The sequence below is a fragment of the Lynx rufus genome, unplaced genomic scaffold (assembly GCF_022079265.1).
Source record: "Lynx rufus isolate CCGP_SWC_20201006 ecotype Redwood Valley unplaced genomic scaffold, mLynRuf1.p SCAF_13, whole genome shotgun sequence".
NCBI lineage: Eukaryota > Metazoa > Chordata > Mammalia > Carnivora > Felidae > Lynx > Lynx rufus.
In genome coordinates this window covers 11,604,448-11,620,537 of record NW_025814827.1, presented here as the reverse complement: position 1 = coordinate 11,620,537, position 16,090 = coordinate 11,604,448, and the positions used below count along the sequence as shown (strand labels likewise).

The 16,090-nt window shown below is 49.9% G+C and overlaps 1 protein-coding gene across 1 annotated transcript in view; it reads left to right on the top strand.

The window, feature by feature from the left end:
- The first annotated feature begins 266 nt into the window (after positions 1-266).
- ANKDD1A (ankyrin repeat and death domain containing 1A) overlaps positions 267-16,090 on the top strand; it is a 37,027-nt gene continuing 21,203 nt past the window's right edge. Inside the window, exons 1-6 of the mRNA XM_047074955.1 lie at positions 267-300; positions 3,916-4,019; positions 6,053-6,158; positions 8,933-9,066; positions 13,913-14,017; positions 14,751-14,849. Coding sequence (XP_046930911.1) covers positions 267-300; positions 3,916-4,019; positions 6,053-6,158; positions 8,933-9,066; positions 13,913-14,017; positions 14,751-14,849 — 582 coding nt within the window. The remainder of the gene's footprint in view (positions 301-3,915; positions 4,020-6,052; positions 6,159-8,932; positions 9,067-13,912; positions 14,018-14,750; positions 14,850-16,090) is intronic.

Below are 16,090 nucleotides of genomic sequence, written 5' to 3'. Positions count from 1 at the left end.
CTCCAGGAGGCACCTGCAGCCTGGTCGGGGATGGGGACGGGGGTAGGTGATGTGCAGCTGCGCCCACATCATGCTCAAGGGCCAGGAGGGACCGAAGGGTCTGGAGCAGCGGCTTTCGCGCGCACCCTGGCGCTCCTGGGAACCCATGCCCTTCGATCCCAACTCAGCGCCCCCTTCCCTCCGCTCGCGGCGCCGCGCCCAGGCGGACGCGCGGCGGGCGGCGGGCGGTGGGGCAGAGGCGCGCGCCCGGGCTGCGGAGCGGCGGCATGGAGGAGCCCCCGGCGTGGGAGAACGACGGCCGTGAGTCAGCCGCGCCGCGGGACCCGGGGGCGGGCGCGGGCAGAGCCCAGAGGATCCCCGAACCCCCGCGGGGAGCGACCAAGCCTGCGATTGGCGCTGTCCTCGTGGCCACCTCGGTCGTGGGCTTCTTTGTGGCGCCCAGAGGAACGCACACCGGGGTGGGGGGAGCATTGGCTGCGCGTCTGGGACTTGGCGGCGCCATCGGTCCCGAGAGCAGGGAGCTGCTGCGGTGGAGACATTAGCTAGAAATAAGATGGTTATGCGATCCTTTATTGAGTACTTACTTTGTGTGCCGGGAAGAGCCAGGACAGGCATGTTATTTGATCTTCACAGAGGCCCTATGGGTAAGACATATTGTTATCGCCATTTTGCAGAAGAGAAAGCTGAGGCCCAGGGTGATTAAATAAGTTACCCAAGGTCACACAGCCGTTAAGTGGTAGAAATGCTGAAGGCCCCAGCTCTGCCAGAATGTTGAGATTGGTTGGGGAATGAAGACCATAGTAGATGGGGAAAATGAAACCCACAGGAGGGGAGCTGTGGTGTGCTGCAGGTGGGATGAGGGCACCTGAGAGTCTTGCTCAAGGAGTGTGCTCAGTGCCAGTGTCTCTGGGCCGGACAGCATCTATGTGGGCATCAGCCAGCCTGGGAGGCTTTGGCTGCACACCCTGGGAGGGGGAGAGAGAAAGATTGTGCCAATGTCCTCACACTGGGTTAAGGGGCTCTATCAAGGTGCTGTTTCAAAGGGTGCAGGGTTCTGCCTGGGTCAGAGGATCTCTTGAACCCACCCTCAAAGAATGTACAGCAATGGAGCATTAGTGTGTGGGGGAGGGAATTCTGGGCAGACCATGCATCATGGGGAAGGTCTCCCAGGCCAGGGTACAGTGTATATTTGATGTGGCCAGAAAGAGGATGCATGGGTTGAGATGGATGGTAAAGAGATTAGGGTTGATTTCACTGGGGTCATGCAGGGTCTGCTTGCTCCCATTCAGACCCTTGGCTGTTTGCTGACACAAGCCACTAAAAGGCCACCTGTAGGCTTCCACTAAGAGAAAGGGAGTCAGAGCTGGAAGGGATCTCTACAGATACCTTTCTTCACCCTTCTGCAGTTTTACAACCAAAGAAACCAAGGCCTCTGAGGGTCACATGGCTAGCCTTAGGAACTGCTAGAAAGTAGCAGACTGGGTACTAGATCCCCAGCTTCTCTAAACTCACATCTAAAGTGCTAGCTTTTTTCCTGAACTTGGATCATGGTGTTGTTCAGCCAAGAGGTTAAGGAAACAAAAGCTCGGGACCCAGTGCTTTTGGAGGTGTTTGAGATCTGAGAAGGGTTCTTCCAGAAGAGCCCTCTTCTCACCTTTAAGAAAGGCATCCCCGGGGCGCCTGGGTGGCGCAGTCGGTTAAACGTCCGACTTCAGCCAGGTCACGATCTCGCGGTCCGTGAGTTCGAGCCCCGCGTCGGGCTCTGGGCTGATGGCTCGGAGCCTGGAGCCTGTTTCCGATTCTGTGTCTCCCTCTCTCTCTGCCCCTCCCCCGTTCATGCTCTGTCTCTCTCTGTCCCCCCAAAAAATAAATAAACGTTGAAAAAAAAAAAAAAAAAAAGAAAGGCATCCCCTTTGGGGGTGGGAAAGCTAGCAGTGGAGACCACACTTGGAAGATGGTGTTTTCCCCACTCCCCTGCAATATTGACCTGAAGCTGCCTCTCCCTCAAAGCCTCTTTCCTTCCATTTACTTGAGCTTGTGGTTTGATTTTCTAGGGGACTAATGAGTCTTAATTGGGACAGCATCTTATGGTTCCAATGCCTGTGAAGAGTTTTAATGATTTGTATGTCACTCATTCATTCAACAAATGTGTGCCAAGGCCTGAATTTGGGGATTCAGCAATTAACAAATAAGACCTCCCCTGTCATGGGCTTATAATGGGGGAAGCAGACAATAAACCTCATCAATATGTAAGTATAGCATATGTCTGTGGTGAGGGGTGCTATAGAAAAAATAATGCAGGGGGGCAGGTAGGAAAGGTGCTTTCTTTGGTTGGGATTTCACAGGCTTAGAGAGCCCTGAGTGAAGGAGGCCCTGCCACTTCCATGTCTTTGGCCACCAGAATTTATTCTCTGACCCCTTTGCCTTGGAGAAATAATAGTGATGATGATGATGATGGCTCTATTTGCCAGATACCATGCTAGGGGCTTTTCATATCTTATATCTAATCATTACAATAACCCTACAGGGTGGCACACGTTCCCCATTTTGCAGATGAGGGAACTGAGGCACAGGATAATTAAGTAACTCAAGTCACATGGCCGGGAAGTGACTCAGAGCTGAACTTAGGGCCATGTGATCGCCCAAGGGCAGCAGCTCCAAGGTCCTTAGGTTTTATCTATGAGGCCCAGGAAAGCACAAGACCCTCTCCCATATCTGGAAAGCAAATTGATGGCAGGCCTGTCACCTCAGTGCTTTCCAGCCTTCTCTAACAGGTCACTGGCCACCTGTCCCTGGATACACCAATGGGCTAGATCTGGACATTCACATTGGACCAAACATGTAGGATGATGTGGGTTTGGGGGCAATCAAACCACAGATTACCTGCCCTGTGATGACTGTGCAAAGGGCCAGCAAATATTTGTGCCTTGTGCTAGTGTATCTAAACCTTTCTGGAGGAGGGACAGGTATCTATTAGTCTGAGGATTTTTGTGTCACTGATAGAAGCAGAATCTTATGGGTTCTTCCTTATGCCCAGCTTTGGGCCTGCTGTGAGCTGTAGGTGGATCAGCAAGGGTCAGATGTGGCCAGGGCCCCAAGGAGCTTGCAGTCCAGCCAAGGACACCAGACATCCTCACAAGACAAGAGCAGTCAGGATGACAGCAGTGTGGGGGTCTGGTGAGAGGTGCCCTGGACCACATCACCAGGCCTGGATCCTCCTGGCTTGGCCACCACCCCTCTGAGCAGAGCCCACCGCTGCCAATGGCAGGAGGCCAGCAGGGGGAGCTCTGAGGCTCCCTCTAGTCGGAGATGATGGTGCAGCATTGAGGCAAGAGGAGCCCTGAGAGAAGGCAAATCAGGGTGGGCCCCACAGCTGGGAGGCAACAGCTGGTTAGGATTGGGGATGAAGAGAGATGAGATGGAGGGACGAGGACAGAGAAGCCGGGTGATATGCCTCTGGCCTTGCCCGTGCCTGATGAAGTAGGTGGCTCAGTAAATCCTGGCTGCCTTCTTCACTGGACAAAGCCATAGAAAGGTAGTCATCAACTCCAGTGGGAATGAATTCCATTCCCTTCCTCAAGAGCTGCTCTTAGGGTCGTGAAAACTGGATGATGGGGCACCTCTGAGGGCCATGACAGGCACACACCTGGCTCCTGTGGATGGTCTTGCCGTGCTGTCCCATCTTTAGGGTTTTGCTGAGTCCTGGTTGTGTGGACATGGGTTGAGTTAGTGAAGAAAAGCAGCTTGTCTGGGGACGTCCCCTAAAAGGGGGGAGAGGCATTCCTGCCACCATTTCCAGCTGGAAGACCCCCTGTCTGGGACACGTTCAGGGCCAGGGAGGAGCTGTTCACCTCTCCTCTGTATGCAGTGTGGGGTGCTCTCCCCCTCATTCCATATCCCCTTTTCTGCCCCTAGTGCTTCCTCTGGAAAGGCAGCTCCATGAAGCTGCCCGTCGGAACAACATCGGAAGGATGAAGGAACTGATCGAGAGGAAAGTCAACATCAGGGCCAGAAACCACGTTCGTAAAGGGGCTCTTCCAAATCAGGGTGCCTGGATAGGAATAGTGCCTGCATGATGACACCTCCACGCAGGAGGAACAGTTCCTGGAGCCGGAGGCAGGAGCATTTGCATATGTTACTTGGGGGAGGCTCAGATTGTCCACTTTGGCTTAAGGTCTCTGAGGCCTCTCTGAAGTCAGGGATTCCTAGCCAGGCTTGGGCAATTTGAGAACTCACGCGCTCAATCCCCATCCCCCACCTGAAAGGCACACACAAGGAACAAAGGTTAGAGTCAGGAGGGCAGGGGGGTTGAAGGTCAGGAATCAGAGGCTGACAGATAGGCAGATAGGGGCAGAAGACTGGAGGGAGAAAGATGAAATGATGCCTATGGTCAGAAATCCAGGGGTTCAAGACCATGAAAGGCCAGACCAAGACAGGCTGAGCATGTGTGAGGAAGCAATTTAGTTTAGATCTCTGAGCGCCCACTATGGGCCCAGGCAGGTCCTGGGGGGCTCAAAGACCAGACAGGGAGGCAGACCTAGCCCACTGATCAGACCTCAGGGAAGGCTGCCGATGGGGTGATCTATAGCCCCGCTGGGGGAGGAGACAGAGAAAAGCCATTCCTTCTGATGGGGAGCCCTGGGGATAGTCCTGGGTGCCACTCAGGGTAGCTTTTCCCTACCTTGGGGCTTCTGGCTGCCAGGCTTGTCTTAGGGGGATGTCAGCCTGGGTGGGAGGTCAGCGGAGGCTGAAAGGGTTGGATGTAGGATTCCTGCATGCAGCAGAGGCTGCTCTGTCTGGGGCGACACGACAAGGGTATGACCTGGGTCTTCAGGGCCTGCCTGGGGCCCAGTAAGAGTAAGAGGAATTCCCAGGGATGTCTGATGTGCTCATCCACCTGTTTCCTGGTGGTCCTCACTCACCCCCTTAGAGGTGAGGAGGGCAGGAAGGATTAGTCCTATTTATAGATCAAGGCAGGCACAGACAGTCAACAAGTCACCTCAGGTCACACATTTCATGGATAATTGGAGCCTCAGTCTCAGCTCCTGGGCAAACACTTGCAAGGAAGCATGGACTTGTAGGATGATAGGATGCTAATGCCAGATTCATTCATTTACTTGTTTGTTTATTCATTCAATCCGTCAGTATTTCTGAAGGGCTTACTCTGTGCCGACACTGTGCTAGGTGCTGGGGACAGAGCAGAACTTGTGCAGATGGCGTCCCTGCCCTCTTGGAGTCTGGGTGGGGAGAACAGATATTAAACAATGTGTCTCATGAACAGTTGTTCCCACTGTGATTAAGTTGAGAGCATGTGGAGGGTCTGAGGGGGCCCCCCTACCTGTAGCAACCAGGGATTTTTGCAGGAGCCTGAGTGAACACAGGAAGAGGGGATAGTGTGGGCAGAAGCCTTGAGGAAGGAAGACCACACAGAAAATTAGCATTTCCTTTCGTTGTTCCCTTATAAGCTAAAAACTGCAGGTCATGAGCTGGAGGAAGGAGGATTCCCCCAGTCCTGCTCACATGTGCTGAGGCCAAAGACCATGATGAACTTCCAGGGTAGTCTGACAAAGGGGTGGGGGACCAGGCCCCTTCAGCCCATTCTGAAGGAAGAAGGGGATTGACCCAGGTAGTCAGGGGCTCTCAGGGACTAGGACAATAATCCTCCGACTGGTGGCTGTCCAGCAGAGGGAGCAGCAGGAACAAAGACAGGCCGTGGGGGAGTAGTTTGGCATTTCTAAGCCGTGCCAGGCAGGGCCTCACAGGGCCTAGGGTTAGGAGTTTGTCCCAAGAGCAGTGGGAAGCTGTGCAGTTTTAGGTGAGAGACGGATGGGTCTAGTCATTGTGTTTGACTATGTTCATTTCAGCTGCTGTCATGTGGAGGAGGAGGAAGGGGCCTGAGTGGGGCTGGGGCCCTGCCCTCTTGTCACTAGAGCCAGCAAAGGCCCTTCCACCCTGCAGACCAGCTGAATTGCAGCTAAGGAAGTGGGAGGGGGTGGGGAGGTGGGCCAGGCAGGCAGCTGGTGCCTCACAGCTCTTCTCTCCCTCCTGGCAGGTGGGCAGGGTAGCCCTGCACTGGGCTGCGGGTGCAGGGCATGAGCAAGCTGTGCGGCTGCTCCTGGAGCATGAGGTTGCTGTGGACGATGAGGATGCGGTAGGGGACCCCTCATTCGGGTTAATATTTCCAAATGATCCTGAGATCATATTGTCTGCCTCTCTGCCTCTCTGCCTCTCCCCTCACCCCTCTCCCCTCAGTCTTCAAGGGCCAGTGACACTGCAATGATCCCAGTTTTCCCCTGTACAGCCATAAGGACCTCTCCATTTTCAAGAGCTTTTTAGTTCTCAGCCTTTCAGTCCCACATGATACCATGTGAACAGGGAGAGATATGGGCTGTAGAACAAATAATTGGGTGGATTGATAAAGGACTTTTTAGTAAAATACTCAGGAGGTAGGTCTCTCATGATATGCCACGGGACTCTGCTCTTTAACACTTTAACCAGAGACTGGAATGAAGACTAACAGTCTTACTAACAAATTGGCAGGTGACACATTGCCGAGAGAGAGCACTAAAGAATAACAGGGTCTAGGTTTGAGGAAAGGGCTGGGTCTGACAATGACATTTGACAGCGATACACTTAAGAATCTAAGCTTAGGGGCACGTGGGTAGCTCAGGGGATTGAATGTCCAACTCCTAATGTATTATTATTTTTAATTTTTTTAAATGTTTATTTATTTTTGAGAGAGAGAGAGAGAGAGAGAGAGAGAGAGCAGGGGAGGGCCAGAGAGAGAGGGAGACACAGAATCTGAAGCAGCCTCCAGGCTCTGAGCGGTCAGCACAGAGCCGGATGCAGGGCTTGAACTCAAGAACGGTGAGATCATGACCTGAGCCAAAGTAGATGCTCAACCAACTGAGCCACCCAGGCACTCCTGAGTGTTCAACTCTTGATTTCGGCTCAGGTCATAATCCCAGCACTGTGGGATCAAACCCCATGTCGGGCTCCATGCTGAGTGTGGCGCCTGCTTAAGATTCTCTCTTTCTCTCCCTCTGCCCCTCTCCCCAGTTCACTCTCTCTCTCACTCTAAAATTAAAAAAAAAAAAGGGACACCTGGGTGGCTCAGTCTAAGTATCTGACTCTTGATTTTGAAGGCTCAGGTCATGATCTCACAGTTTGTAAGTTTGAGCCCTGTGTCGGGCTCCGTGCTGACAGTGTAGAGCCTGCTTGGAATTCTCTCCCTCTCTCTTTGCCCCTCCTCTGCTTGCATTCTCCTTGTCTCTCACAAAATAATTAAATAATGGGGTGCCTGGGTGGCTCCTCTCTGTCTGCCCATCCCCCCACCCCCCCACTCACATTCTATCTCTCTCTGTCTCTCAAAAATAAATAAATTAAAAAAAATCTCTTAAAAGGAGAATATCTAGGATCCTTAGTCTGAGTTTTCCAATAAAATACTGGAATGTCATGCGATAGGCCTTTGCCCCCAAAGACCCCTCCACTGTCACCACTGTGCTCTGTTATTTCTTATTTCTTCCTTGAGGGAATGAGTGAGAAAAGAAGGTATGAGGAAGAATAGTTAAGAGAGAGTGCTTTTATAACTCTTCTCTATTTTCTTTGCAAATAGTAATAAATGTATTTTGAAAATTAAGAAAGGTGATGAATATGCCTACTTTAGTAACAGAAGGGTGAGGGAGACAAGAGAGGGAAATCCTGCTGTTGGGGGGAAGGTCTCTAGGGATATGCCCTAGGGCTCTGTCCTGGACAGTTCTTGGAACTAGGATGCAGAAATATCCCTGGGGTTCCCACTGATAGGAGGCTCTGGCTCTCATGACTCTCCTCTCCCAGCCCTGAGCCTTGATCCTTTTCATTCCTTCCCAGTTTCCTGTGGGCTTCCCGCCCCCACCCGCCCGGGGCTGGGGATGAGTATACATTCTCTCCCTCAGCCAGCCAGCCCACAATTACTGATATTCTACCCAGTGCTGGGTCTTCCGCATAACCCCATGAGGGCGGAGGTCAGGGAAGGGGCTCTGATGATCTCAGAGTGCTTCACAGATGCTGGGGAAGAGCTCCTGCAAACAGGTGGTGAGCCGCCATCAGAAAAGGGCCCAGACATATTCTCAGTTGTTCCAAAGGGCATGTGGGGTGGAAAGCACCAGGGATTCAGATTTTAGTACAGCGGAAAGAGGGACTTTCCAACAGTGAGTGGTGTTTTTCAGTTCAGTGGATGTCTTTGTAAGGTGGCAAGGCGTCTGCTGGCTTAAGCCATCTGCCTGGAGGACGTCCTGTAGGAGATTCAAACAGTTGGTTCTCAAACACCAGTCCAGGGTGAGGTCTTTACCAGTCACAGCAAATCAGAAAATAAGAACAATGTAGTGTGTTTTTCATGAAGCTGTATTTGGAAAGAGCATCTTCTCTAATTAGTTTCTCCCCAACTTTTTGTATTAAAATGTTCCTGCTTTTTTTTTTAAAGAACTTTTTTAGTGTTTATTCATTTTTGAGGGGGGGATGAGGGGCAGACAGAGAGGAGGACAGAGGATCCAAACCAGGTTCTGTGCTGACAGCACAGACAGTGTGGGGCTTGAACTCATGAACTGTGAGATCATGACCCGACCTGAAGTTGGACGCTCACCCGACTGAGCCACCCAGGCATCCCTAAAATGTTCCTTGTTTATTACATGATGGGGAGAATAGATGGTAGCTGTTTTCTTTTTAAATTTTATTTAGCAAAAACAAAAGTTTGCAATAATCAGCTCCTATTTTGGGCTTTACTAAAAAGTCCTATTTCTATATTTTGTCTCAGCCCCTATTTTTAAAAAATGCCATGGTTTTTATATTCCTAAATCTTGGTGCTCCCCAGCCTGGGTGGCACTTATGGTCCCTTATGGTTGTATGATTTTCAGTGCAGACATGGGCCCAGGTGGCACAGCCATACCTGCTTACATTCTTCTCACCTCCTCCCTGTGTCCTCTCCCCCAGTTTGGGATGAACTCGCTTCTCCTGTCTGCCTGGTTCGGCCACTTACAGATCCTGCAGATCTTGGTCAACTCTGGGGCCAAGATCCATTGCAAGAACAAGGTAAGGCCTCGGATGGCAGACCCCTTGCTCCCGGAGTCTCTGCCGCCTCTGTGCCCTGCCCCTGCAGCATGGGTCTGCCCCCACCTCTGCTCCCTCCTACTCCCCAGGTGACTCTGCTGCCCCAGCTTGCCCCTGCCTTCTGAGAACCCTCTGGAAGTCGCAGCTGAGCTCAGCCCCGTGAAGTTGGGACGCTCAGTGTTTCCACTGGGGCTGGGAGAAGCTGCTGGGGTGGTTCTTCCATCAGCATTAAAAGCCTCTTTCTTCTAATGCCCCCGACCCTTTACCACTCTGCCATGTTGGAACAGTCCCTAGCCCTCTGGGCAGCCTCCTTATTCACACAGGAGGAGTCAAAGTAACACCCTCAGAGGGTGGTTAGGAAGATTTAATGAGAGAGGTTGGGGCCTCCTCCCCTCTTCTTCTGGGCCCTGTCTCCCTTGTGGGGTGGAAGGAGGAAAGTTCTGGTTACCAAACCCTGGGACCTTGGGCAAATTACTTCAGCATCCTGAGCCTCAGTTTTCACAGTGGGGAAATGGGGACGCTAGTACCCACCTCTGAGCTGAGGGAGAAACTCAGTACTCTGTGTAAAGTACCTGGCTCAGTGCCTGGCACATTAGGGAACCTGGCAGTCTCTCCCGGCTCATTGGTGTGCTCTGTGGTATGAGGGAGGAGGGTCCCCAGCAAGTCAGATCTCTGCTGGGGATCTCTGCACTGGTGTCTCACCTTTTAGGGGGTCATTGGCCCTTATGAAAATGCAAACATTTCTGGACCAAACGCTGTCAGCCAGGGGTTCTCAATCTGGAGATCCTTAGAACTCAGTGTGGGGAAAAAAGGGACATTTTTATTTTTACAAACTTCTATTTAAAGGTTTAGTATTAGTTGCAATGATGAGCGAATGCAAGAGTGGAAGTGGCATGGTCTTTTGAAGCCAAGGCTGGGAAGTCACACGATACCACTTCGACCATATTTTATTGCTTGAAGCCCCTTGCAGGGCCAGCCTGGATTCAGGGGATAGAGAATATTGGATTCTCCCCCTTAATGAGAAGAGTACACAATCCCATTGCTTTGGGTGTTTCCAGAGGTGTGAGGAATAGTTGTGTCCATCTTTGCAAGCAGTCCCACCCACTACTTTTCTATTCCTTGTTCGAGGACCTCCCTGGAGGTATTTATCTCACCTGTAGAGGAACCTTGAGCCAGGCCATGACTGCGCCACACTCTGTTTGGCCCTGGAGTTTTCTTTTCCCCCGCTGTTTACCTGGCTGTACTTTGCCAGGTACCGGTGATATCTAGAGTTTTACGAAACTATAGGCTGTATTAACATTTCAGCAGTTTTTCTGTTAATGTCCTACAAAGTATTTAATCATCTTGTCTCCTTACTCTCCACCAATTTTATGACAATTTCTCAGTCTTTCCTTGTTTTTCACGACCTTGACACTTTTGAATAGCACTGGTCAGGTATTGTGCACAATGTCCTTTAATGTGGGTTTGTCTGATGTTTTTCTCATGATTAGAATGGGGTCATGGAATTTGGAGTAGAAAACCACAGAGGTTAAGTGTCCTTCATTGCCTCCTGTCAGGGGATATATGATACTGTCCAGTGACAAAACAAAAATAATTTATTTAAATAAACTCTGCCATTGAGCCACCCAGGCACTCCTGAGTGTCCAATGCAAGGCCTTGGTAGTGTGGGACTCGAACTCCCAACCTAAAGATCAACTGAGCCAGCCAGGTGCCCCCAAAAGGCAGCTTTGTAGCAAGTTTGATGTCCTTTATTCGAAAGAAAACAGTCCCTGGGTTGGGGGAGTACAGCCCTTCACAACAATTGAACACTCTTCTGGAGAGATTTTGGGTAAGAGCGAATTTTATAGAGCCCCCAAAGCAGCAACACAGAAATGGCAGGATTGGCTGCTAGAGGGATTTCTTTGTAAGGCTAGTGGGTCCTGTTTTCTAGGGTCAAGGGAGCTAGTACAGCTGAGTGTGTGTTAGATTGTCATTGTTCTACGTTAGGTTTCCTGTAAGTGCAGGCTGAGGTAGATTTAGATTTGTGACCTGGGCCAGGTCACTGGTGATGTTACCTTGATCCAGTTCTGACACCAACTCCAATGTGTGTGCTTTTTTCCACACCACCGAGCAATTAAGTCAATTCTCCATGGACACTCCAGATCACTGGTGATGTTACCTTGATCCAGTTCTGACACCAACTCCAATGTGTGTGCTTTTTTCCACACCACCGAGCAATTAAGTCAATTCTCCATGGACACTGACTGGGTTTCCCACAAATTTAACTCAATTCCAATACTATCTGCCTAAAGATAGTGTCAGATTCCACTGGTTAAGGGTTTAGACCTCCAAGACCACCCCCATTTCAGAAGCCAATCCCAAGTCCAGGCTGTTACCTGGGCTTCTGACCGATTAGCTATAAATCAGAGGTTCCTACCACCCCCTCCTCAGTTTTGATTAATTTGCTAGAGCAGCTCACAGAACTCAGGAAACTGGTTTACTCACTAGATCATAAATGTATTACAAAGGATATTAAAGGATACAAATCAATAGCCAGATGAAGAGATACATAAGGTGAGGTCCTGAACAAAGGAATTTCTGTCCTTGTGGATCATGGGACCCAGCACGTGGCTGTGTTCTTGAGTTCACCAACCTGGAAGTTCTCCGAACCCGGTCTTTTCCCGTTTTTATGGCGGCTTCGTTTCATAGACAGGATAGATTAAATTCTTGACCATTGGTGATTGACTCAACCTCCAGCCTCTCTCCCCTCCCTGGAGGTCAGGGGGTGGGGCTGAAAGTTCCAACCCTCTGGTCTAGTTGGTTCCCCAGGCAACCAGTCCCCCATCCCCCTCCCCCCACCACGTCTTCAGTTACCTTGGGGCTTCCCTTGTCACCAAATTAACGTTAACAATAGACGTCTTAACCGCCCTGTACACTTAGAAAATTCCAAAGGTTTTAGGACCTATGTGCCAGAAACAGGATCAAGCCCAAATATATATTTCTTATTATAAACCATAATTTCACGCTTGATCACGTGGTTAAGTGGTGTCGCCCAGGTTTCTCCATTGGAGTGTTAGCATTTTTCCCTTCCCAAACTCTATTGTCAGAAATGCTTTGTGGTTTTAATTTACATTTCAATAATGACTAATGATGTTAGATATCTTTTCATATGCTTCTTTGCCACCTATATATCTTCTTTGTGTCCAAATGACTTTTTAATTGGGTTGTTTAATATCTCATCGATGAGTTTTTAGAGTTCTTTATAAATTTTGGAAGTGTTTCAAGATAAATTATAGACATCACTATACTTCCCTCTAAATACTCCTTATGCATAACATTCACTAGAATTCAATTTCTTTGCTTAAAATGAAATATACACGTCTTAAGTTTATATTCACTGGGATTTGACAAATTTTACTTCAGCGTAATCCAAATTACTGTCAAGATGTACAACATCATTCTGTTGATTTTTATGATCTATCGATGGTTGCAATCCATTTGAAAAACAGTGCTCTAAACAATCTAGCTATAATGCAATGCCTTGGTAGAAGCTCTGGGCTATAAACAGGATTTGCAAACCTCCCTCACTAAAATATTGCTTCTGGAGCCAAGAGACCATCTTTCTGCCGACCCCTTTTCCCACCCTGGCCACTTCTGTCTGTTAAAGAACAAAATTCAAGTGAGTAAATTTAAAGATCTAATTGGCTTTATTCAATGATTCATGAATTGGGCAGCATCCCATCTAGCAAATAGAAAGGAGCTCCAGGGAGCTGTATAAAATGAAAGACTTTTATAGGCAAAAGGAAGTGGGGCAAAGAAGTTATTCCAGCAAAGACTGGATTGTTTTAGGAAAGATCACCTTCCTTCAGGGGACAGTGGGGGTGGTCTATCAGGTGGTTGTTTGTTTTTTTTAAGTTTATTTATTTATTTGGAGAATGGGGGAGTGACAGAGAGAGAGAGGGAGAAAGAGAGAGAGAGAGAGAGAGGGAAAATCCCAGGCAGGCTCTGCACTGTCAGTGCAGAGCCCAATGCAGGGCTCCAACTCATGAACCATTAGACCCTTAACCAACTAAGCCATTCAGGTGCCCCTGTCAGGTGGATTTCCTCCCTATTGTTGACCAGGAAGATCCAGACTGACTGGCTAAGATGACTTATCTGGGAGAGGCTGAAGCTGCAGTTAGCTTAGGTATTAAAGTCTAGATTTGGTGATGGGTGGGCCTTAGCACAGGTGACTCCATTTTGGGTCTGTTTTCTCCTTTTTAACACCTCCTAGTCCTTGCAGACCCCATCAGCTCTCACTCCTCCCCAGAAGGTTAGGAGGTTATCACCTAGAGACAGACACTGGGTGCTTAGTCACCTCCTTCTTCTTTTGGGGCCGTGTCAAGGTAAGCAGATGCTAGAACCTTATAACAATGTCCTGTGGTGGGTAGTATTCTGAGGACTATTAGTGCTATACAGCGTCACCTTACATCCCGAATTATTTTTCAGCGTATAACAAAACTTGCTGTAGAGGATGCTGTCCAACCCCCTCAGCCACCCACTGAGGTAGTCAGGGGTTATTATCCTGATTTGACCTATAAGAAAATGGAGGCTTATAGAGGTACAGATAACTTGGTCAAGACCAGACTGCATTGCTGACTGGAGCTGGGATTTTAACTCTGGCATCCCAATTCCTACCAGGCTCTGTGAGGCTGAGTGGGCACTTGTGGTTTTCCCCATTTATATACTGTGTTGTTTCCATGGTAAAGCTGTGTTCTAGGTTGCAAACATTCACCGTTTGGGAGACAGCCAGTGGGTGAGAAGGGTCCTCCTTGGTAGACTGTAGGGACCACCCTGGGCTTGTTTCCAGGACGGCCTGACATTACTACACTGTGCAGCCCAAAAAGGCCACGTGCCAGTGCTCGCATTCATAATAGAAGACCTGGAGGATGTGCCCCTGGACCAAGCTGACAAGGTAAGAGTGGCCTCAAGGCTGTTTGTCCTTCCCGTTGGGCTTGGGGCTCCTGGGGCCACTCCTGCCCATTCCTTAAGTGCATCCTTTGGGCTATGAGGGTAGTGCAGACTGGACCCTCCCTCAGGGAACTGAGGGCCTAGAAGGGGCATTAGGGCACAGATGAGTCAGATAAAGGAGGAACATGATCAGTTCCCTCAGAGAGGTTCTGATAAGGACTAACTAGGTAGGTTAGAGATTGGAGCCACTGCTTTCTGCTCCCTGGAAGAGGTGGCATTTGGTGAATGAACTGGGTTAATGAACTGGGTTTTGTTGGTAAGATTGGAAAGCGGGGAGGTTTTATAGAGAGAAGAGCATTGCTAAAGCTTTAGAGGTAGAAAAGGGCCCTTTGTGTGTGAGTTTGGATGGTTTGGGATTTGGGGAGTGAGAGCCAGGGGGCTTGTTGGGAACCCCGCATGGAAATCTCCGCTGACTTCAAGCCTCAGAAATCTGTCCTTTATTCAGTATGCAGCAGGGAGCCACAGAAGGATTTAAGTGGGGGAGGAACCCCACCCAGTGGGATCTTGTTGGAGAGTTCAGTCTGGGCTTTCCAGGGAAAGCATGTAGGGGAAGGGGAAGGGAGAGCTTCTGGGTCAGGAGAGGCCCTCCGCAAGCCCAGAGTAGTTGGCTAGGTGGGCAGGGTGGGCGTGCCCACTGCAGGGTGCAGAAGGGCCACTTTCTTCCCCTCCCCCGTCAGCTGGGAAGGACAGCGTTTCACAGGGCTGCTGAGCATGGGCAGCTGGACGCTCTGGACTTCCTTGTGGGCTCTGGCTGCGAGCACAGTGTGAAAGACAAGGTACTGTAACTGGGTCCCAGGGGAGGGAGGTGACCAGTGTGGCACTGGCAGCTTACCTGTGCTGCCTTCTTCTTCTTCGTCTTCTTCTTCTTTTAAAAGCTTATTTATTTATTTTGAGAGAGAGCGCAAGAGATCATGCATGCAAATGCATGCAAGCTGGGGAGGGGCAGAGAGAGAGGGAGAGAGACAATCCCAAGCAGGCCCCGCACTGTTGACACGGGGCTTGAACCCATGAGCCATGAGATCATGACCTGAGCTGAAATCAAGAGTTGGATGCTTAACTGACTGAGCCACCTAGGCGTCCCTTACCTGCACCTACTTCTGACTCCAGTGTGCTGGAGGGGCAGGCAGCTTAAGGATCAGAGAGTGTCTGATGTTCACCCGGCAGCCATTTCTTGAGCACATGCTATGGGTCCTCCCTGTGCTGCTGGTGAGAAGCACAGATATCCAAGAGTCATAGTTTTGTTTTTTTTTTCTTAACTTTTTTATATTTATTTTTGAGAGAGAGAGCGAGTGAGCAGGGGAGGGGCAGAGAGAGAGGGAGACACAGAATCAGAAGCAGGCTCCAGGCTTCACACTGTCAGCACAGAGCCTGACACGGGGCTCGAACCCACGAACCGTGAGATCATGACCTGAGCTGAAGTCAGGCGCTTAACCAACTGAGCCACCCAGGCGTCCCCCTAAGACATAGTTTTTCACTCAAGGAACCTGATGCCACAGCCCTAGTGGAAACCTGTGATCAGATGTGGGGAGCCAGGATGGCACATCTTTTGGCTGGTGGTGCTGTCTGGAGTGGTTTTGAGCAGCACTGTGATGCCCCTGAGGATGTCTATTGTTGGGGGTGAGGGGAAGAGTTAGGGGGTGGTGGTGGCCCCACACCTGCTGGTTATTTGCTTTCTTTGTGATTTAGTCTTCTACTATAGTTATGGCAAAAATAGAATGAGAGCCGGAGGAGGGAGCAGTTCGTTCAGGGTGGAGAGTTTATTAGCAGGATTTCACCAATCTGAGAAGAGGGGAGGGCTGGGGATTGAAGAGGTGACCCTGCAAATGACTCCTATCAGGGGCCATTGTGAATCATTAGGCAAGTATGTTGCAGCAAATCCTAAACAATGCTTCCAACAAAGGGACAGACTTCATTATTTTTTTATTAAAAAAATTTTTTTTTAAGTTTATTTTGAGAGAGAAATAGAGCACAAGCGGGGGAGGGGCAGAGAGAGAGGAAGAGAGAGAATCCTAAGCAA